The following is a 24,061-nucleotide window of genomic DNA, read 5'->3' as shown; positions in this document are numbered from 1 at the left end:
GAAGTCTGGTATTAGTTGAAAACAAACTCAACCACCAAAATACTTTCCTTTACCATAGAAATAATCCTAAAATTCTCTTGATCATTAACTTTCAGGTTAACTTTTTCTGTGAAATTTTTTTCCCAGAAAAATTAACATTTTTCCATACAATATTATTACTTCAAATACTTTTTTTTCTTCTAAATCTGTATTAGTGATGCTTCAAACTTACAGTATTCAACTCTACCAAAAAACTTCAGTATTCCGCTCTAGCATGCGTATTTAAAAGAAATAAAAAAATGTTAACTTAATTAAACTACTTTATATTTACCAGGATTTAGAAATTACTATAAATTATTTACTTTTTATATTTACATAATTAATCAGTTTAACTCGTTATATCAAGACTTTAACTGCAATACAAACATTTAACACCAAAGCTGTCTTTATCAAACTGTATCGTACCCAAAAAGGAAATTTAGGAAACTAACCATTGAAATTAGTTAGCAATTAAATTGTCAATACTGATGTCATTGCTTTTTCTGAGGATGCAATCACCGTGTACACACACTCAACCAACCCACTGATTATTTTGATTCTAACTTCAATCATTAATTCTTCATTCGTTGAAGTGTCAGATCATTAGTTCCATTCCACACGTCTTATTTTGGGGGATTGGTGGAAATTCAGAAAGTGGTCCCAAAATAAATCATAATTTTGCTACCTTTTATTCATAGTGATAAGGTGACAGAAATGAGAAACGAATTCTACAACAAATTTCCGTTTTATTCAGCACCGTATGCTAAAAACAAAATTGTTCCACGTAAATACAAGAGAATTCTCCTCCATAACCAAAAAAAAGCACAAATGCTGAAAGAACGGACCTACAAATCTGGAAAACCGTGACCACAGGTAATAATAATCATAGCATCATTTCTGCTATAAAAACTATACACCTCGTCGATACTCCAGTTGCTTTGTGTTCTCCAGCAAAATCTGCCAGCCAACAAAGAAACAGGATTTAAGCAGTGAAATTAATGTAAAACTTGTTTGGACTCCTCTTAGTATAATCACAAAAGTGTCAGCAGGTTCTTACTTCTCGAATGTAGTTTGCTATTGCTTTGCAGCCTTCGATTACCAGTTGCATAACATTTTCCAAAATGTCAATTGGTAGTTTAGAATCCATCTATAGACAGTAACAACAGAAATTAGTGCAAATAAAATTAAACTAGGAGCTTTTCCATTCTAAACTACGGAATATGGCAGGGAGTGAACGAATGAAATAAGCTGGATGAGAAAAGAAAAGCATTGCATGCTTTTCATAATAATGATAGTAGTAAATTTCTGATTAAAACTTTGAAGGTTCACAATCTCAACCAGCCTTTACATAGTGGCACGTGTTCGAAACAAATTTAACTCCATAATATCAATCTAAGAATGGGAGCAATAAACTGACTGATAAACTGTCATTGGAAAAAATCTATGCCAGCCCCACCAAATGAAGTTACCCTCCCTCTCTGTTTTGTGGACCATACATGAATTTCATCCTATAATAAGGTGGCGGAAAGAATATATCAACTATATTTCTTCAGTCAAAATTTAAAGTATCAACAAAAGATCTGCAACTAAAAAAGTAAAAGATGCTGAACTGGAATTCCAAATAAAGAGTTACCAAGTATGATACTAGTGAAAATTAAGTTACACTTGATCAAACATTAACTCAGACTAAAAAGAAGATTTGTCATGACATAACTCCATCAATGGGTACAACAGCAAATCACTCTATCAGGAACCTTCGTAAGAAGTATCTGTTGATTAAAAAACAACTGATATTTGAAAAAAGATTCATGTGTACAGCAAACTATTAAGTTGTTAAATCTGAGGCGAGCTTAGATAAGCTTCTTTTGGGGATTTCCGAACATGCACCTATTCCCTCGAGTAATCAAGGGTTAAAACTCTACTGTTCTCTCCAAAATCTCTAATAACAAGAACAGTTTTTGAAGGAAGAGGAATTACAGCTTCAACACCACCAGACTCTTTACTACGTGAGTACCAATGACTGAGAGAGCAATAAAAAGTTTTCCTTTCTGTTGAACTAATTTACCTGGTTGACTACACAATAGATACAGAGAAAATAACAAGACATGAATTAACCTGAAGCAGTGTTACTTTATCCAACTTTGGCAGAATTCCTAGGGTTACATCAGGACCTCCAGCACTGTCTTCTACACAGTTCAAATCTGTACACATTCAGAAACCTTTAATAATTAGGGCAGCCCGTGCATCAGAAGTAGACAGAAACAAAACAGACATACCACACTTGTATTTAGCCAGTTCAAATTTAGAGTAAAAACAGATATGTACCAAGCAGACTTGTGCTGTTAAGGTATCCGGCACTGCAGGATGTTACAAGATCACGCATAGGGATCCCAGCATCGGCAAGGGCCAAAGTTGCAGCATTTATACAAGCAGATCTAGTTCCTATAAAAGACATGTCAACATCACCCAAAATTAATGTACATATTAAATGAGTAAAGAGAGAAAATAAAATGGCAATGACAGAAGAGAATCACAAGATCCCATTATCAAGTCTTAGTTACCTCCATCTGCTTGGAGAACTTGGACATATATATCTATCTGCAAATTTAATAAGTAAAACATTAGGGAGGACTAGGGGAAAGCAAAGCACATGACAAAATTTTTATTTTATTCTAGCACTCCCCGAATTTCAACAAATTTCTAAAGGAGAATGAGCAGGCTTTTAGTTTAATAGTTACAGAAGAAAGATTTGGGTCAATTATATATGAGAAGGACAGTGTTCCCTTCCCACTTAATAAACTAACAACACAGAGCAATGATTTTAGTGACTCGGTTATGCTATAGATCAATTTTATGGTTGAGTGGTATGCAAGTTCAAGGTGCAGGATTTTTAAGAAGACACATCTATTGCCTCGATCTCAGGTTTTATTACACATTAAGAACTTATTTTGTCATGTGCTTTGCTTTCCCCTAGTCCTCCCTAATGTTTTACTTATTAAATTTGCAGATAGATATATATGTCCAAGTTCTCCAAGCAGATGGAGGTAACTAAGACTTGATAATGGGATCTTGTGATTCTCTTTTGTCATTGCCATTTTATTTTCTCTCTTTACTCATTTAATATGTACATTAATTTTGGGTGATGTTGACATGTCTTTTATAGGAACTAGATCTGCTTGTATAAATGCTGCAACTTTGGCCCTTGCCGATGCTGGGATCCCTATGCGTGATCTTGTAACATCCTGCAGTGCCGGATACCTTAACAGCACAAGTCTGCTTGGTACATATCTGTTTTTACTCTAAATTTGAACTGGCTAAATACAAGTGTGGTATGTCTGTTTTGTTTCTGTCTACTTCTGATGCACGGGCTGCCCTAATTATTAAAGGTTTCTGAATGTGTACAGATTTGAACTGTGTAGAAGACAGTGCTGGAGGTCCTGATGTAACCCTAGGAATTCTGCCAAAGTTGGATAAAGTAACACTGCTTCAGGTTAATTCATGTCTTGTTATTTTCTCTGTATCTATTGTGTAGTCAACCAGGTAAATTAGTTCAACAGAAAGGAAAACTTTTTATTGCTCTCTCAGTCATTGATACTCACGTAGTAAAGAGTCTGGTGGTGTTGAAGCTGTAATTCCTCTTCCTTCAAAAACTGTTCTTGTTATTAGAGATTTTGGAGAGAACAGTAGAGTTTTAACCCTTGATTACTCGAGGGAATAGGTGCATGTTCGGAAATCCCCAAAAGAAGCTTATCTAAGCTCGCCTCAGATTTAACAACTTAATAGTTTGCTGTACACATGAATCTTTTTTCAAATATCAGTTGTTTTTTAATCAACAGATACTTCTTACGAAGGTTCCTGATAGAGTGATTTGCTGTTGTACCCATTGATGGAGTTATGTCATGACAAATCTTCTTTTTAGTCTGAGTTAATGTTTGATCAAGTGTAACTTAATTTTCACTAGTATCATACTTGGTAACTCTTTATTTGGAATTCCAGTTCAGCATCTTTTACTTTTTTAGTTGCAGATCTTTTGTTGATACTTTAAATTTTGACTGAAGAAATATAGTTGATATATTCTTTCCGCCACCTTATTATAGGATGAAATTCATGTATGGTCCACAAAACAGAGAGGGAGGGTAACTTCATTTGGTGGGGCTGGCATAGATTTTTTCCAATGACAGTTTATCAGTCAGTTTATTGCTCCCATTCTTAGATTGATATTATGGAGTTAAATTTGTTTCGAACACGTGCCACTATGTAAAGGCTGGTTGAGATTGTGAACCTTCAAAGTTTTAATCAGAAATTTACTACTATCATTATTATGAAAAGCATGCAATGCTTTTCTTTTCTCATCCAGCTTATTTCATTCGTTCACTCCCTGCCATATTCCGTAGTTTAGAATGGAAAAGCTCCTAGTTTAATTTTATTTGCACTAATTTCTGTTGTTACTGTCTATAGATGGATTCTAAACTACCAATTGACATTTTGGAAAATGTTATGCAACTGGCAATCGAAGGCTGCAAAGCAATAGCAAACTACATTCGAGAAGTAAGAACCTGCTGACACTTTTGTGATTATACTAAGAGGAGTCCAAACAAGTTTTACATTAATTTCACTGCTTAAATCCTGTTTCTTTGTTGGCTGGCAGATTTTGCTGGAGAACACAAAGCAACTGGAGTATCGACGAGGTGTATAGTTTTTATAGCAGAAATGATGCTATGATTATTATTACCTGTGGTCACGGTTTTCCAGATTTGTAGGTCCGTTCTTTCAGCATTTGTGCTTTTTTTTGGTTATGGAGGAGAATTCTCTTGTATTTACGTGGAACAATTTTGTTTTTAGCATACGGTGCTGAATAAAACGGAAATTTGTTGTAGAATTCGTTTCTCATTTCTGTCACCTTATCACTATGAATAAAAGGTAGCAAAATTATGATTTATTTTGGGACCACTTTCTGAATTTCCACCAATCCCCCAAAATAAGACGTGTGGAATGGAACTAATGATCTGACACTTCAACGAATGAAGAATTAATGATTGAAGTTAGAATCAAAATAATCAGTGGGTTGGTTGAGTGTGTGTACACGGTGATTGCATCCTCAGAAAAAGCAATGACATCAGTATTGACAATTTAATTGCTAACTAATTTCAATGGTTAGTTTCCTAAATTTCCTTTTTGGGTACGATACAGTTTGATAAAGACAGCTTTGGTGTTAAATGTTTGTATTGCAGTTAAAGTCTTGATATAACGAGTTAAACTGATTAATTATGTAAATATAAAAAGTAAATAATTTATAGTAATTTCTAAATCCTGGTAAATATAAAGTAGTTTAATTAAGTTAACATTTTTTTATTTCTTTTAAATACGTATGCTAGAGCGGAATACTGAAGTTTTTTGGTAGAGTTGAATACTGTAAGTTTGAAACATCACTAATACAGATTTAGAAGAAAAAAAAGTATTTGAAATAATAATATTGTATGGAAAAATGTTAATTTTTCTGGGAAAAAAATTTCACAGAAAAAGTTAACCTGAAAGTTAATGATCAAGAGAATTTTAGGATTATTTCTATGGTAAAGGAAAGTATTTTGGTGGTTGAGTTTGTTTTCAACTAATACCAGACTTCATTAAAAAATATATTATAATACTAACTATTTATAAAAATAAGTTTGAAGTTATGAGAATTATGAATGGAGAGTGATATTGTAACATCCCAAGAAATAGTAATTACTATTAATCAGAACTAATCACATTTACAGAAATTACAGTGCAGTCTTAATATTTACAACAGCTGCTCAAAAATAAAAACCGAACGTACAAAGTTACACAGCGTTCAGTTTTCTAACTACCAGGCTTCACAAATCTGGGCGAACGGCCTTACGAAATAAATAACCGAACGTCTCAAAATACAGCACATAAACGCTAGCAATTCCTAAAGAACGAACACTCTACTGTTCAGCTTTAACCTCTACTTCTACCAAGTTAGCATCCTCCAAATTTTCTTCTTCCAGCATTGCTTCAAGGGGTGCCTCACCATCTGCTCACATCCACAACGGATGATCATTGCATTGACAAGACGGACATACAAAAACAGTAGACAACACAAGGAAATTGCAAGGGTAAGCTTAGGTAATTTAATTCATACCACCAACATAAACTTTAACATATAAAATCAATAGTACAAATCAATAACAGTACATACGCAAAGCATAATATAACTCATCCAAATTCTCATAAATGACGACTGTCCGGACTGTATGAAGCCATGTATCTACAGGCGTTCTTGCACCCGGGTGGTGTAGTAACTGGGATGCCCTCAACAGCTGCCACCCGAGGTTAACCCTATCAGTCCAAAGTACTCAGTAGGACTAGGGTCTCCTGCCATTCCCACGCATGACCTACTCCCCTCTACATGAGGATGAGCACTCACGGAATATCAGGATGAACAGCCATCAGCAGCTTTACCATGGTCATACTACATAACTTCTAACATTCACATCATGGAGACGTTCCTCCTTGGAACGCTCATTCACAATTCACTTCAATAAAGTTCATTCAAATACCATTCGCACATATTAACCAGTTCTCTTATTCACATTTTCATTCTATGTTCCACTCTCTTAATTTAAAGAACGTCCATCTTTTAATGAACAAAGACGAACGAATTACAGTACACTGCAACCTCGTTCCTGAACAAAAGAAACGAACCCTTATCCATTCACGGACGTTAAGAACACTTAATAATTTAATTGAGATTGAGACTACAAGATCAGAATAATACTTAGGAAACTTCTAAGTATAAAGACTTTAGGTTGAATCAAAAGGATAAATAGATTTTAAATATATTTAAATAAAGAATCAGAGTATTATTAAATTCGGAAGCAAACACTGCCAGTCAATGACCGAACGTAAATTAAGAATTTGGACGAACGCTAGTTACGTTCGCTCACGAAGCAATGATAAGGACGAGCGTTCAGTTATAGAACCGAACCCTGCTTAGGACGAACGCTAAGTCAATGACCGAGCACCAAATAGAACGAACGTTCGGTATTAAACCGAATGCGAATTAGGACGAACGCTCGATCTAAGACCGAGAGCTCATTTGGACGAACGCTCAGTATAATACTAAGCGCTACTTATGACGAACGCTGGTAAACAAAACCGAGCGTTCTAAATACTCTTCAATTTATTTTAAATGGTTGGATACGCTAAGCTGAGCCGAACGCTCAAAACTAGCTCTTCACACAATTAACGCTCGTTCTCAATCAGAATCCTCTCCAAATGAAAGAATTCTTATTCTAAGTTATTTTCCAGGGAAACCGAACGGTATAAGACCGTTCGATGACGAGCGTACATCATCAATCAGAAAAGATCAGATTTCCAGATTTTTCATTCACATTAACTTCAAAATTTTCATACGATCCCTAACTTAAAATTTATTTTTAACACAAATCTCATACATTACAGAATTCATATCATCATTTCCTCAATACAGAATCTTCCATTTTCCAGTTTCAAACATATCATCATCAACATCCAGTTCCAAGTATTATCATTCCAAATCATGCAGAAATTCAATCATATTCCAAATCATACATCTCATTCTCTGCATACGATTCAAACAACATTCATAATATACATCCAGGGCAATCATGCTTATTCAGGCACAATCAAAATTCATATATTTCATACATTTTAGATAACCAGTACACTTCATTACTGTCATAGACATCAAACCAGTATTAAATTAAATTACTGAAGCTTCCCTTACCTGGTCTAGCAGTGCACTTCCAAATGCTTATGATTTCTCTAGTGCTCTCACGGCTTTCTACTCAACGAGTCACCCCACGATTTTTCACTAAATCTAAGATACCAAAAATGACACAAAGTTCAGACCTATAACTCATGCATGCAACCAGAATCTGGTTCGCATGAACTAAATAGATGAAGGTGCAGAGACGAGAACTTACCAGTTCAGTTCTCAGTTCTGTTCGGATCAAAATGATGCTCACGGTGCAGAGAATGTTTCTACGGTGTCTGAAATGAGATTGGAGAGAATGACGGTGAGTTATCTTAGAGAGAAGATGAAAATGGTTTAGAGAGAAGCTGGAGAATTTGAAACGTTTGGTTCAGAGGAAGAAGAAAGGTGTATGCGTGAATGGGGAGAAGGTTTTTCAGAAAATCAATTCCCTTCTCACGTAGGACGTGTATCCAATTCACGGATGCCACTTGTCTTCCACTACAAATTTCCAAAGGTTCCAGCCTTGACACTTGGCAGGCGCATGCAGAGTGGAAGTGAGTGGGTTTTGACGTGGCACGGTGCCATAAATGATGATCAGAGAATGGATTTGTGTACTAATTAAATCAGGTTCTCACATTCCCCCTAACTACAAAAATTTTCGTCCTCGAAAATTCTAAAGCTTGCCAGGAAATAGGTGCGGGTACAATTCCTTCACAGCCTCTTCAACCTCCCATGTTGAGTCGCCAGTCTTTTCGTTCCACACCACTTTCACGAGACGAATTTCCTTTCCTTTGTAGAATCTGGTGCGGCTGTCTTCCACACAAACAGGTTGCATTTCCAGTGTCCGGTCTGGGCGAAGTTGGATGTCTTCTAACTCCAGTACGTGTGATGGATCAGCTATATATTTTCGGAGTTGAGAAACATGAAAGACTGGATGAAGGTTGGACAGCTGAGGTGGTAAAGCTAGCTCATACGCCACTGATCCAATCTTCTTCAGAATCTGATATGGCCCTACGAACTTGGGTGAAAGCTTCTTTGGACGAAGGATTCTTCCCACTCCAGTGATTGGATTCAGCCTCAGAAAAACATGATCTCCAGCAGCAAACTCTAAGGGTCTTCTTCTCTTATCAGCATACGATTTCTGCCTGCTTTGAGACGTCTTCAATCGTTCTTGAATCAGCTTCACTTTCTCGGTTGTTTGCTGGATTAATTCAGGTCCGGTTAATGCAGTCTCGCCTTCTTGGAACCAACATAAAGGAGTTCTACACTTTCTTCCATAAAGAGCTTCAAACGGTGCCATTCCTATGCTTGCTTGAAAGCTGTTATTGTATGTGAATTCAACAAGCGGCAGAACTTCATCCCATACTCCCATATGATCTATAACACACGTCCTCAACAAGTCTTCAAGAGTCTGGATGGTTCGTTCAGATTGGCCATCCGTCTGAGGGTGATAGGCAGAACTCATCTGCAATTTGCTTCCCAATTCCCCTTGCAATGACTGCCAAAAACGAGATGTGAATCTCGTGTCTCGGTCTGAAATAATGCTTGAAGGAACTCCATGCAACCGAACAATCTCTTTAACGTACAGCTTGGCCAGGTTTGTCATGGACATCTTCAAATTAACGGCCAGGAAGTGGGCGCTCTTAGTTAATCTATCTACAATCACCCAAATTGAATCATGGTTTCGGACTGTACGTGGCAGATGAGTCACGAAATCCATAGAGATGCTGTCCCACTTCCATTCTGGAATTTCCAATGGCTGCAGCAATCCTCCTGGTCTTTGGTGTTCAGCCTTTGCACGCTGACAAGTTAAACAAGAAGACACAAAACGCGCAATGTCCCTCTTCATTCCAGGCCACCAGAATGATAAACGGAGGTCTTGATACATCTTAGTCATACCAGGGTGTATGCTAAGACGACTATGATGCGCTTCTTCCAGGATGATCCGTTTCAGTTCGCCATCATTGGGAACACACGTCCTACCAAGGTAACGTAGCATACCGTCCGTCCCAGCATTAAACTCCTTGGCCTGATCTGTACCAAGCACGCTCAAAATTTTCACCAATTCTTCATCCTCACGTTGCTTCCTCCAAATTCGGTCAAACACATCACTGGAAATTCTAAGGTTACAGCACCTGATAACGTTCGTTCCTAAGTCGAACTGTAACCTTAGATCTCTAAAACTCTCCACCAAGTTCAGCTCCTTAACCATCATTGCCGAGACCCTTACTGCCTTCCTACTCAATGCATCCGCAACCACATTGGCTTTCCCAGGATGATACAGCAGTTCGAATTCATAATCCTTCAAGAATTCAAGCCACCTCCTTTGCCTCATATTCAATTCCTTTTGATCAAAGAGGTACTTGAGACTCTTGTGATCACTAAACACTTGAAATGTTGCACCATACAGATAATGCCTCCATATTTTCAAAGCAAACACCACTGCTGCCAGCTCCAAATCGTGTGTGGGGTAATTCTTCTCATGGATTTTCAACTGTCTGGAAGCGTAAGCCACTGCCCTCTTTTCCTGCATCAGTACACAGCCCAAACCTTGATACGATGCATCACAATACACTTCAAAAGGTTTGGCCGTGTCTGGAATGACCAACACAGGAGCACTCGTTAATTTCCTCTTCAATTCCTGGAAGCTCTCTTCACAACGATCCGTCCAAGCAAAAGGCTGGTCCTTCCTAGTGAGGTAAGTCAGAGGGGCTACTATCTTAGAAAATCCCTCAATGAATCTCCTATAGTAACCCGCGAGCCCCACAAAGCTTCTAACCTCCGTGACTGAACGTGGGCTCTCCCAATCCAGCACTGCTTTCACCTTGGCTGGATCCACTGCAATACCACCAGCAGAAACAACATGCCCCAAGAATTGGATCTCCTTCATCCAAAATTCACACTTTGAACGTTTGGCATACAACTCTTTCTCCCTCAACACGCTCAAGACGATCCTCAAATGTTCCTCATGTTCGTCAACGCTCTTGGAGTAAATAAGGATGTCATCAATAAATACCACCACAAATCTATCAAGGTACGGCCTGAAAATTCTGTTCATGTAATCCATGAAGATTGCAGGTGCGTTTGTCACTCCAAAGGGCATCACCACGTACTCGTAATGGCCATAGCGAGACCGAAATGCAGTCTTCTGAATGTCCTCCTCTTTCACTCTAATTTGATGGTAGCCCGAACGTAAATCAATCTTAGAAAACACACACGCACCATGCAACTGATCCAGCAGGTCGTCTATCCTTGGAAGAGGATACTTGTTCTTGATGGTCAGCTTATTAAGTTGTCTATAATCAATGCATAGCCTTGAGCTGCCATCCTTCTTCTTCACCAATAATACAGGTGCTCCCCAAGGTGAAGCACTTGGACGGATGAACCTCTTGTCCATCAATTCTTCAATCTGCTTCTTGAGTTCCAATAATTCAGCTGGTGCCATTCTGTAAGGTTGAACCGAGATTGGTGCAGCAGTAGTTACCAGATCAATCGTGAATTCAACCTCACGAATGGGAGGTAGACCCGGGACTTCATCCGGAAAGACATCCGGAAATTCATCTATTATTGTTCGTCCTCTACTGCTCTCATTGTTGGACGAACGCTCTACCTCATTGTCTTCATACGTCATGATCAAGAAACAGCTTGCTCCCTCCATGATGTCCTCCTTCAACTGACCGAGAGTGAGTGACAATTCTTCCTCTTCTTCCTCTGGAAAGACTAACTCCTTTTTCCCACAATCAATGAGGATCCGATTGGTAGCCAACCAATCCATCCCCAAAATTACTTCTAAGTCTTGAAGGGGTAAGCAAATGAGATTAACCTTATATCTACGCCCCTCAACTTCTATAGGACATCTTACACAAACTGTAGACGTCTTGATCCCACCAGCCGCTGGGGTTGACACCACCAAGTCGAACTGTAATTCACTCTCCACTAGCCCCAGTTTCTCAACACACGCCTTCGAGATGAAGGAATGAGTTGCCCCCGAATCATACAACACACCACATGGCTTTCCAAACAATAAGCAAGTGCTGGTGATGAGTGTACCTGAACGAGCAGCTTCAGCACCCGTAATAGCATAAACTCTTCCTGTTGCTTGCGCACGTCCACCCCTTCCTTGTTGCGCTCTTCCAGCATTTGGCGGCCTCATTGCCGCACGTCCTCCCATATTGCACTCGTTCTCCAAATGTCCATTCTGCCGGCAACGAGTACAATATTTTCCTCCTGATAATTGTGGACAAGCCCACCGAAAATGCGGTCCTCCACACTGATAACAAGTTAAGTTTCTCGGCTGTCCAGATTGGCCGACAGTGACCACGGCTTGGGATCCGCTTGCATGAGATGGCTGGTTTGGACGAGCGTAAGGTAGTCTCCTTTGAACAGAACCTCCCCTGGACACTATTGGTCCCCTATTCACTTGTTGTTGCTTCTTGTGCTTCTCCGCCTCTGCCATGTTCTTCTCCAACACCTTTGCCCTCTCAACCATGGCAGGAAAAGTTCGTATGCACAAGCTTGAAATCATAACCTTCAAATCACTTCTTAAACCGTTCTCGAACTTCCTGCACTGCCACTCTTCACTGGTGGCCATTGTATTGAACCGAACAAGGTGCTTGAACTTGTTGGTATACTCAGAAACGGACATACTGCCTTGAACGAGCTGTAAAAATTCAACCTCTTTGGCAAAACGTACGCTGTCAGGGAAGTATTCTTCATAAAACTTGTTTCTGAAAACTTCCCAAGTGATTGGTTGTTGAGCATCCGTTAGAATGGCCCTAGCGCTCGCCCACCAGTGGCTCGCCTCTCCCGTCAACAAGTATTCAGTGTATGCCAAGCGGTTCTCATCCGGACACCTCTTGGCATTGAAAATTCTCTCCATATCCCTTAGCCACTGGTCCGCCTCATCAGGAAGACATTTGCCACTGAACTTGGCAGGGTGATGCTGAAGGAAACTCTCCAAACTCCATTCAGCATTCGGTTGAGCAGCGGTTGAAGAAGATGCTCCAGGCGCACCTCTAGTTGCAGCCAGGATCTCCATCAATTGCCTTTGCGTGTTTTCAGAATTGACACGCGATGCCTCCAGACCTTGCATAGCAGCCTGATTTTGCTGCATCAGGGTGGCGTTCTGCTCCAGCAACGTTGTGTTCTGTTGATGCAGCCTTTCAACCACGGTTTCCAACAACCTAGTGTTGCTGGACGTATCTGACTCACTTGGTTGGGGAGGAGGAGGAAGTCTAGGCGCCATTAGTTCTCTGGATCAGAGAAAAACGAGCGTTAGTAAAGTTCAAGAGTTAAAACAATAACTCATTAACACATAATAAGCACACAGCAAAAACGTAGTGCACTCATAACCTACAGTGTTCCTTAAAAGAACAAAACTGCTCTGATACCACTAAATGTAACATCCCAAGAAATAGTAATTACTATTAATCAGAACTAATCACATTTACAGAAATTACAGTGCAGTCTTAATATTTACAACAGCTGCTCAAAAATAAAAACCGAACGTACAAAGTTACATAGCGTTCAGTTTTCTAACTACCAGGCTTCACAAATCTGGGCGAACGGCCTTACGAAATAAATAACCGAACGTCTCAAAATACAGCACATAAACGCTAGCAATTCCTAAAGAACGAACACTCTACTGTTCAGCTTTAACCTCTACTTCTACCAAGTTAGCATCCTCCAAATTTTCTTCTTCCAGCATTGCTTCAAGGGGTGCCTCACCATCTGCTCACATCCACAACGGATGATCATTGCATTGACAAGACGGACATACAAAAACAGTAGACAACACAAGGAAATTGCAAGGGTAAGCTTAGGTAATTTAATTCATACCACCAACATAAACTTTAACATATAAAATCAATAGTACAAATCAATAACAGTACATACGCAAAGCATAATATAACTCATCCAAATTCTCATAAATGACGACTGTCCGGACTGTATGAAGCCATGTATCTACAGGCGTTCTTGCACCCGGGTGGTGTAGTAACTGGGATGCCCTCAACAGCTGCCACCCGAGGTTAACCCTATCAGTCCAAAGTACTCAGTAGGACTAGGGTCTCCTGCCATTCCCACGCATGACCTACTCCCCTCTACATGAGGATGAGCACTCACGGAATATCAGGATGAACAGCCATCAGCAGCTTTACCATGGTCATACTACATAACTTCTAACATTCACATCATGGAGACGTTCCTCCTTGGAACGCTCATTCACAATTCACTTCAATAAAGTTCATTCAAATACCATTCGCACATATTAACCAGTTCTCTTATTCACATTTTCATTCTATGTTCCACTCTCTTAATTTAAAGAACGTCCATCTTTTAATGAACAAAGACGAACGAATTACAGTACACTGCAACCTCGTTCCTGAACAAAAGAAACGAACCCTTATCCATTCACGGACGTTAAGAACACTTAATAATTTAATTGAGATTGAGACTACAAGATCAGAATAATACTTAGGAAACTTCTAAGTATAAAGACTTTAGGTTGAATCAAAAGGATAAATAGATTTTAAATATATTTAAATAAAGAATCAGAGTATTATTAAATTCGGAAGCAAACACTGCCAGTCAATGACCGAACGTAAATTAAGAATTTGGACGAACGCTAGTTACGTTCGCTCACGAAGCAATGATAAGGACGAGCGTTCAGTTATAGAACCGAACCCTGCTTAGGACGAACGCTAAGTCAATGACCGAGCACCAAATAGAACGAACGTTCGGTATTAAACCGAATGCGAATTAGGACGAACGCTCGATCTAAGACCGAGAGCTCATTTGGACGAACGCTCAGTATAATACTAAGCGCTACTTATGACGAACGCTGGTAAACAAAACCGAGCGTTCTAAATACTCTTCAATTTATTTTAAATGGTTGGATACGCTAAGCTGAGCCGAACGCTCAAAACTAGCTCTTCACACAATTAACGCTCGTTCTCAATCAGAATCCTCTCCAAATGAAAGAATTCTTATTCTAAGTTATTTTCCAGGGAAACCGAACGGTATAAGACCGTTCGATGACGAGCGTACATCATCAATCAGAAAAGATCAGATTTCCAGATTTTTCATTCACATTAACTTCAAAATTTTCATACGATCCCTAACTTAAAATTTATTTTTAACACAAATCTCATACATTACAGAATTCATATCATCATTTCCTCAATACAGAATCTTCCATTTTCCAGTTTCAAACATATCATCATCAACATCCAGTTCCAAGTATTATCATTCCAAATCATGCAGAAATTCAATCATATTCCAAATCATACATCTCATTCTCTGCATACGATTCAAACAACATTCATAATATACATCCAGGGCAATCATGCTTATTCAGGCACAATCAAAATTCATATATTTCATACATTTTAGATAACCAGTACACTTCATTACTGTCATAGACATCAAACCAGTATTAAATTAAATTACTGAAGCTTCCCTTACCTGGTCTAGCAGTGCACTTCCAAATGCTTATGATTTCTCTAGTGCTCTCACGGCTTTCTACTCAACGAGTCACCCCACGATTTTTCACTAAATCTAAGATACCAAAAATGACACAAAGTTCAGACCTATAACTCATGCATGCAACCAGAATCTGGTTCGCATGAACTAAATAGATGAAGGTGCAGAGACGAGAACTTACCAGTTCAGTTCTCAGTTCTGTTCGGATCAAAATGATGCTCACGGTGCAGAGAATGTTTCTACGGTGTCTGAAATGAGATTGGAGAGAATGACGGTGAGTTATCTTAGAGAGAAGATGAAAATGGTTTAGAGAGAAGCTGGAGAATTTGAAACGTTTGGTTCAGAGGAAGAAGAAAGGTGTATGCGTGAATGGGGAGAAGGTTTTTCAGAAAATCAATTCCCTTCTCACGTAGGACGTGTATCCAATTCACGGATGCCACTTGTCTTCCACTACAAATTTCCAAAGGTTCCAGCCTTGACACTTGGCAGGCGCATGCAGAGTGGAAGTGAGTGAGTTTTGACGTGGCACGGTGCCATAAATGATGATCAGAGAATGGATTTGTGTACTAATTAAATCAGGTTCTCACAGATATAACGAGAATATAATTGAACACAAAAATTTTACCTCTTAAAAGAAACCACTGGTAAATGATGAAAAAATTAAGATAATTATAAGTGCAGATGAACATATGAAGCTCAGTTGGAAAAAAGTAAATACCGATTCATAGTTTGAATAACCAACCGCAATGTCTCGAATCTCAGCAACTTCAACCTTTTAATGCACAGCCCATCGGTCCCATTTGTACAAAGCAGGAGAAGTGCTATTGCTTTTTGACGCACCACTTTTGACCCACTTTATTGAATACAGACATGAATTCAATTACATCACAGTCAACATCAGAATTCTTGACAATGTCATTCAATTGTAAACATCATTTATAATAAAAATATTGACTTCTAGATTACTTTAAAAGCCATTTATAGCATAATTCAGCCAACTAACCATGAAATAAAAACAGTGATAGTATACAAAATTTATGTGAAGGTTATTGAATTATGCACGTATCACTGTAAAATGGAAAATGCCAAAAAAAGATGCATGATCACATTGTCCACTAATCACTCGTTTTATCTCTGTCATGAGAGGCAGATCATAGCCGTAACCATCCAATATAAGCAAATTGGAACACCAAAGCTAAATTATCCATGCCGTGGAACATATCATCAAATCCATGGAGAGAATAAACTCGGCACCAACTCAACAAATCTAATGCTTAAAGAAGGAGCATCCATAGCAGAACGGAAGGAACCAACTGACTAATGACCTGGTAACACTTGAAAGCCATTCTCACAAAAAACATAGGCCTCTATAAAGCACTATTTCTAGCCTAAGATCATAACAACATAAAACCTGACACTCCTACTGAACAGCACTATTTCTACAACTAGATGCTGCTACATTGCTGGATGTAGTAGCAGCATTAACTCAGACCCATTTTGTACAATTCCTCAAAGACCACTTCTGTCAAGACCAAGACGGTCACTGCAAAAACTTGATGGCACAACTGATAGCTGCAGCCGACCGGTCCATTCCTCTCCCGGCTTCAAGCTCACCGGTTTCTCTATCACCGCCCCGTCAACACAAAGCATCTGTTTGTACTCTTCATCACCAAAATCTACCATGGATTTTGATTTCTTTTCCCATGGATTCCACACAGCTGAACACACCATAAAAGTTAAGATGAAAAGGACTGACTTTATATTTTCTACAACTCGAAACCTTATCTACGTTTGTATTTTGTTTGTGGAAAAAATTTGCTACTTAGAGCTTACCAACATCAGGGAGACCTTCCTTCCTTATAACAAATGTTCGCTTCTTCTCATGATCTAGCACTGCAATTATGTTTGGAGAGCTAAGATAAACTCGATCCGCCTGCCATGAAGGAAGTATGGATATTAAAAACATCTTCATTAGCCTTCATTGTGTCAAAACCAAAAGACTTTAGTAGTGGATACTGTGTGTGATTGACAAAACTGCAGCATAGGCCAGGAATATAGTGCTCTATTTATCTCAACCTGAAGTAATAGCTTAAATTGCAGCATGGAACTATAAATGTCTACATTTTGTTAACATCAATATAACCTAGAAGGGTTTACCTCAGATTCAAATGTTATTGCATCTCCTTGTTCAGTAAATCGTTCTTTTTTGAAAAGGTTGTCTAGGTAGTCCAGTGTCTCCAGACCTTCAATCCTTATCTCACTATAAAAATTGTTAATGTGACGTTAATAATGATTGTCAATCTTAAAATAAAATTTCCTGTTCTAAAACAATCAAAAGAGAGGTAGTTCAAGTAAAAATATGTAAACAAGAATCTATATAGGTAACAAGCATTGCAAACAGTAGTTTGCTTCAAATGCTTACAAATTCTATAGGCTGTGTAAGAACTTTGTACTTTCATTACGACTGATCACTTGTTTAGATATTTCCCGATAACTGACATGAATAAAACTCATAATTCCAGTATTCGGAGAAGAATCCACCTAATATATAGAGTATCCATGCTAGTTTCAAATGATTAGAGTGTAAGTTGTTATTAGTTTCTAAAGAAGAGAAACAGTCCTCTAAGATCTGCTTGAATGTTAAAATCCCACAATTTAAAGCATTCAGCAAATGCAGAAACTACACGTTTCAGAACAAAAACCAAATATATTTGTCTACTATAAATATTGAACAAGGAAGTACCATTAGTGCTAATAAAACTCCGATCAAGTGTTCAGCAATCAATTTACTATGGAAAAGAAAAATGATGGTTGGACATCATCCCACACACTCAGAAAAGGGAATGCAGACCAAGTACAACAAAGAATTATCCATACCTAATGTCAGAAACCAATAAGTATGTGTGATCCGCGAATGAGAAACTAAATGGCTTGCCATTTATATTCCTGACTCTAGATATCAAAGTCAGGTCCCCATCTGCTGCAAGAGACACCCGAAGACGGAATTCAAAACTGGTACAATTATTAAACAATCGTTAGATTACTACTGCTTGAAATTTACTGCCAAACACAGGAAAAAGTAATATCGAGTGCATATATGCCAGATTCAAATTATCAAACACATGGAGAGTGGATATCCCTGTTATACTGTCACATCATGCTATTCATACCTGTGTGGCCAGCACTTCATATCTTCTTCAGATGATTTTAGCACCAGGTCAATGAAGGATTTCCCACTGGAGTCATTCCCAGGAAGAGGAGGAGGGTTTTCATCAATTGCCCACATTCTATTTCTTGCAAAACCATGCTGCTCCAGCGATCCACAGTTTCCAAACTGTGAAACAAATTCAGCTCAAGATATGTAAGTATGCATGTTACAAGTTATATAAAATGAACGTAAAAAGGAATAAGCTTGCCTGTGGAAAACACATGGGAATTCCTCCTCGAATTGCTTTTGGAGCCTTGAAAATTGCCTACAGATAATGGAAAAGGAAACAAAACAGTTAGTTATTACTACTTGCCTCTTTAAAAAGTATAATTGATTAAAGTTCTGTGTTCCTACAAAAGCATCAGTTAAGAAGTTGGTTTTGCCGTCAAAGTTTTTCATTATACCAGTATTCAACCCCAGTGGTTCCAAAGGACAAAAGCACTACAATGCACCATTCTTCCCTGTTTTTCTCTTGCATCGATGTGATTGATGGACAGCATAGAATACTATGATTCATCAAAATCCAAACTCTTCTTAAATTTATTGATTATTTCGGCCAATGCCCTTCACATGCCAGTTGCAATATAATGCAGATTATCCCAAAATGAAAATTTTCAGAAAGCTAAGATTATGAAATATTGACATGTTTTCCTTATCAGCGCTGACAACTAACAAAATTCATATAATTTAAAATGTACAAATTGATTTTCAATCAAAATTGAAAGACATACCTTGCTGCTTGTGAATAGAAGTTCTTCCCCGTGCTCATTCCGCCATGAAGTGACCTGCGCCCCATGTAAGCTTACCTAATTTCGAGAAAAAACAGTTAATCTAAGTAATCGTAGTAATTAAATTACTCAAACTACAAATATTTTTACAGACCAAGTTATCCACATCAAGAATTCGCATTGGATGTCATAGTAAATTTTAAAATCATAACTTTACCAAATGTTAAAACCGACACCAGTTTTGCAATGAACAATTTCTCACCCGTGCCGAAGAACCCCTTAGGGTCCGAAGCAGAACTTGATCAATTCCATTCCAGTCCTTTGTAATTTCAGTTGCTGCTCTATAGTCCCATACGGCTGCAGAATGCCCCATTCAAATTACTGCAGATCCTAAATTTCTTCAGCAAAATCCTATTAAGCTTCTCAAATTCGGAACATGCAAATGCCAGAGGATTGAAGGGGTCTCCACCTTACACCTATACCGTAACAAACACGTGAATTAGCCTCCTCGTCAGTTAAATCCAAAATCCCAACACCCAATTTCACTCAAAATTTCTTCTCACTGGTATGATTCAGATCTACGGAACAATAAACCTATTTAAACAAGAATCTGGAATGTGTGATAGAATACCAATCTACCTGGTACACATCCAAACATGTCCTTAAAACTTGTCAGATTCACAGCAGAAAAAGACAATTAAACACTGAAAAAACATAATAACTATCAGTAAATAAATAAATCACGCACGCATACATACATATACATACACACACATACATATATTACAGCTGTAATAAAATTAAAATTTTCTTTAATATAAGCAGAATACAATAACCATAATTTCTTCAGGAAAATTCAAATTAAGGAAGAAAAACCAAACACTAATAAATCTCAAGAGAATACTGAATAATAAATCTCCCATTAACCAAACACTGGTAATAAGTTTACTTACTTCAACAATCCGGAATCAGGAATTCTAAGTCTAAACCGACACCAGGTCTTGGATGCAGAGAGAAGCAGCAGTAGGAGCCAGAATAATGCATGACCTCTGTGAAATGAGTTAAGAAAATTCACACATCCAATGACACGAGGCAGCACATGCTCATCAAGTACATAGATACATACATGACGAAGAAGAAGCGTTCAAAAAGTTGAAAGGTACCCTTTTCTTAGAAGTATGCATTCAAGACCATACTTGCAATTGAATCAAGAAAGTTCAGAACTTTCAACAACCCCAAGATTTGAAAAACCAAAAAAACTACAGCAAATGGTAGGTGGCAATGTTGTGTGAAGGCGAGATAAAACTTTTACAGAAGCTTAAGATAAGGAGCAAAAACCGGTCTTGTAAATTCTGTGTCTGTTGGCTGCTGAAGAGATCTAGTTCTTGGACGTGGAGATACGAAAAGTAAATGTACACATGTAAAAACCGTTAAAAAATTTAAACATAAGCTACTTTTTCTTTGGACTGTGGTGGACAGAATCAAGAGTCACATACACAACACACAGCACAACACAATCGAAGGTGATGGATGAATCCATCTCAAGATGTAAACCAATAGAAAAAACAAAAAAAAAACACTTTTGTCTTAAACACAGAACACACAACACAGAGGCATCACATCACTTCAGCATACTATTATAAGGGCATGCGTAGATGTTCGGTATTTCTTCCAATGAGGTGTGCAAAATGGATTTGTCACCGCAATCCCGGGCTTATCTTTCAATTTCTCTTTCTTTTTTCTTTTAGCACGGAAACACTGACCATTTTCTTTCTTTTTAATATACTGAGACAGAGCACACAAAAAAAGAAATTGAAATTCCCACAATAAAAATAGGTTTAAAAATAGGATGGTCACTTCTCGCCTTCAAAATTTGCCAAATTGTTTGATCCTGAAGCTTCCTGGGACAAGGTTTGTTCTTTCAGTACATCCTTCATATATCCATTCCTGGACGAGAAGGAGAAGGCGTGGCGGTTGAGGAGGTTGATGTAGAGGGCATAGGCGGTTAAACCCGTCATCCCTAATTTCTCATACTTCCCTTCGGTGTGCAAGTTCAACCTGTCATCCTCGCCCTGCGACGAAGACACTTCCCTAAAGTCCCTCAAAAACCTGTGAATAGCATCGTTCACGTCTTCCACCCTTATGTTAGTGCCCCACACAAAGGTGGGCCTGGCGTCGTCCATGTCGTAGCCATCGCCGCCGTCAGACGAGGCCGCCGCGTCATATGTTGTGGACGTAGGTGTGACGGGAACGCGCCCACCTCCGCCGACGCCTTAGCGGGAGCGCGGCGCGGTTGGGGTGGCTTCGGAGGAGGCGAATCGAGATCAGCGCTCCGACGGAGTGGCGAATGCGGAGGGAGTGGAGGAGCGGCGGCGGCGGCGCCTACTTCCCGGAGAAGAGAAGGTGTTGCTGATGGGGCTGGAAAGGGAGTCGTCGGGGGAAGAAGGACCTATCAGAAAGGAGGTTTGAATAAATTAACAAATCAGAAAATTCGGAAAATGAAAACCGAAAGAAGAGACAGAGAGAGGAGCGGCACGAACCGTTGTTGAAATTCGAAGAAGAATCGGAAGCCATAGATTTGGTTGTCGGAGAAAATCAGATACAGAAGCAAGAGTGAGTGATATAGAAAGGGCGGTAACTCACCCGTCATCCTCACCCTTCATACATCCTTCCTATATCCTTCACAGAGGTCGATGTATTCAGGTCAGACTCTGCCACCTGCAAATAAACTGATACCATGTCTCCTGTTAATTTTTCATTGTATTTAAAAGAAAAGGTATTATTATTTAATTATGTTAAATTAGGGATTCAATTGATCATTTCTAAAATTAAAAGATTCAATTAAAATGAACGCATAAATACAGGAACTTCCGAACCTATTAAAAAAAAATATTAGCTGCACTGAACAGTTTCGACCTACATGAAAAGATTCATTTTAATATTGGTAAAAGAAAAGAAAATAGAAGATCTTAGGAAAAGGAAAGATTCATTTTAATATTGGTAAAAGAAAAGAAAATAGAAGATCATAGGAAAAGGATTTGTGGCTGTATTCAGCCTTTTGGTCTAAAATGTGAACTTTTAAAATAAAAAAAGTGATGATTAAAATGAAGTTAAAATAGTTTTAAATCAAATTCCAATATATTTACATATTTTTAATATTAAAAAAATTATTTTCGTACATTCTGATTTAAGGATTGAAAGTTATATTTTGTTTTACAAATTTATTGAAAGAATAATTACAAAACAAAGATTTTATATTACTTCAATAACCATAACATTGTTGATGCAATCAATAACCAACATATTTTAAAGTATAATGCTGAATTTGGTTCTAGGTAAAATGTTTGGTGGATTACATTATAAACAACGACAAGGCCATTTTCTTTTCTGGCCTAACCTCAATAGTCCAAAGACATTAATGAGTTGCGATAACTAGTCTTCAAATACATCACAGAAAAAGTTAACCTGAAAGTTAATGATCAAGAGAATTTTAGGATTATTTCTATGGTAAAGGAAAGTATTTTGGTGGTTGAGTTTGTTTTCAACTAATACCAGACTTCATTAAAAAATATATTATAATACTAACTGTAACGTCCCAAAAATATACATCATGCATATATAATAAAGAGTCATCATACATAATATAAGAAAGCAGTCAAGAGTAATTTAAGGATTACAGTCATCCTTAGAATAGTGCGGAATTGACAACAAGAGTATTTAGAATTTCTCCATGAAAATCACAGAGAATTTAAAACTTAAAATACACACGAGTTATTCCAAACATTAAGAATTATGAAATAAGACTAGCTAATCTAGGCTGCAGCACTGCCGTCTTCATCAAGAGTTGCTTCCAAAGTATTCTCCTCGCCATCTGCTCCCATCCAAGTGGATGATCATCGCCAAAGAAACATACCCAAACAACACACAACACAAACAATGCAAGGGTGAGCTAGATATAAAAAACATGTTATACAATCCAACATGATATGCAAAAGTCACTCATACATGGTAAACTAACATCACAAGACTTGTTACATTAAACCCCGACTTGTTACTTTATAGACCGACTCGTCCGGACCAGAATGATTACCGAGCTATGGCGGGTTATGCACTCGTGGTGGCCTCTACTGCTTTGCAAAGCCATTGCCAATGGGTTCCACCCTACCACCCTCACGAGGTTAGTCCGTTTCGCGCCCTGGAGCATACTGGAAGCCTCCAAGACTAGGACCTCCTGCTACTCCTCACCACATGGATCAATCCTCTCTACTTGAGAATGAAAGACCATTGGAGCGTCAGGAAAACCCTCAAGAATGAGCTACCATGAAATCATTCTGTACACCCCAAATCACCACCATATATCCTCTCCTTGAGGATCATGGAATTACGTCCACCACCATGTATCCTCTCATGAGGATCATGGAATTACGTCCCTGAATCATATTGTTACTCCCGAATCACCAGATATCCATTTTATCACAGTAAATCCAACACACCTCATACATTCACATAAATCACTTCACAGTATATATTTTCCAAACCTTGCACGTAATTCAATTCAAGAGAAAATGAATTTAAAATCCAACATTTGCATAATACTATTTGGACGAGCACTGTTCACCGAGCACAGTGGACGAACGTTACTGAACGAACACTACCTTTCAACCACTAGGCCGAACACTATTTGGACGTACGTTCGTTATCAATCACCAGGCCGAACGCTGTTGGACGAACGTTATCAAATCCTACACTATCAGGCCGAACGCTAAACCATCGAACACCAATACTAAATTCAACACTTGGACGAACGCGCAACGCTTGGAACCTAAGAATACTACTCAAGGCCGAACGCTCAACATTGCTATCCGAAAATACAATGTTAAGAACGAT

At 38.4% G+C, this 24,061-nt stretch overlaps 3 protein-coding genes across 7 annotated transcripts; 1 reads left to right on the top strand and 2 right to left on the bottom strand.

Moving 5' to 3' along the window:
• Positions 1-927: 927 nt before the first annotated feature.
• LOC148202318 (exosome complex component RRP41 homolog) lies at positions 928-2,473 on the bottom strand. The gene is made up of 4 exons (XM_088109592.1): positions 2,344-2,473; positions 2,134-2,219; positions 1,076-1,165; positions 928-975 (listed from the first exon to the last, which is right to left on the bottom strand). Exons 1-4 carry the CDS (start codon positions 2,471-2,473, stop codon positions 928-930), a joined length of 354 nt encoding a protein of 117 aa, XP_087965718.1.
• Positions 2,474-2,871: 398 nt separating this feature from the next.
• On the top strand, positions 2,872-4,714 carry LOC148202317 (exosome complex component RRP41 homolog). The gene is made up of 6 exons (XM_088109591.1): positions 2,872-2,940; positions 3,026-3,062; positions 3,182-3,298; positions 3,423-3,508; positions 4,477-4,566; positions 4,667-4,714. The coding sequence occupies exons 1-6, from the start codon at positions 2,872-2,874 to the stop codon at positions 4,712-4,714; spliced, it is 447 nt and encodes a 148-aa protein (XP_087965717.1).
• Positions 4,715-16,237: 11,523 nt separating this feature from the next.
• On the bottom strand, positions 16,238-21,912 carry LOC148202316 (putative glucose-6-phosphate 1-epimerase). Of its 5 annotated transcripts, none has more exons than XM_088109953.1 (11): positions 21,715-21,912; positions 20,128-21,623; positions 19,814-19,878; positions 19,437-19,650; positions 19,178-19,252; positions 18,655-18,711; positions 18,409-18,572; positions 18,116-18,250; positions 17,396-17,498; positions 17,072-17,171; positions 16,238-16,956 (listed from the first exon to the last, which is right to left on the bottom strand). In XM_088109953.1, exons 4-11 carry the CDS (start codon positions 19,545-19,547, stop codon positions 16,748-16,750), a joined length of 954 nt encoding a protein of 317 aa, XP_087966079.1. In that variant the 5' UTR covers positions 19,548-19,650; positions 19,814-19,878; positions 20,128-21,623; positions 21,715-21,912; the 3' UTR covers positions 16,238-16,747. The 5 variants fall into 5 exon arrangements, with proteins under 5 accessions (XP_087966079.1, XP_087966080.1, XP_087966078.1 ...); XM_088109954.1 differs by lacking the exon at positions 19,814-19,878 and having other exon boundaries at positions 20,128-20,223; positions 21,039-21,623; XM_088109952.1 differs by lacking the exon at positions 19,814-19,878.
• Between the last annotated feature and the right edge of the window lie 2,149 nt (positions 21,913-24,061).

The sequence above is a fragment of the Vigna umbellata genome, chromosome 3, assembly GCF_029865625.1.
Source record: "Vigna umbellata cultivar VRB3 chromosome 3, Vumbellata_1.0, whole genome shotgun sequence".
Taxonomy (NCBI): domain Eukaryota; kingdom Viridiplantae; phylum Streptophyta; class Magnoliopsida; order Fabales; family Fabaceae; genus Vigna; species Vigna umbellata.
The sequence above is the reverse complement of the archived record's forward strand: the minus strand, read 5'-3'. Positions and strand labels throughout refer to the sequence as shown.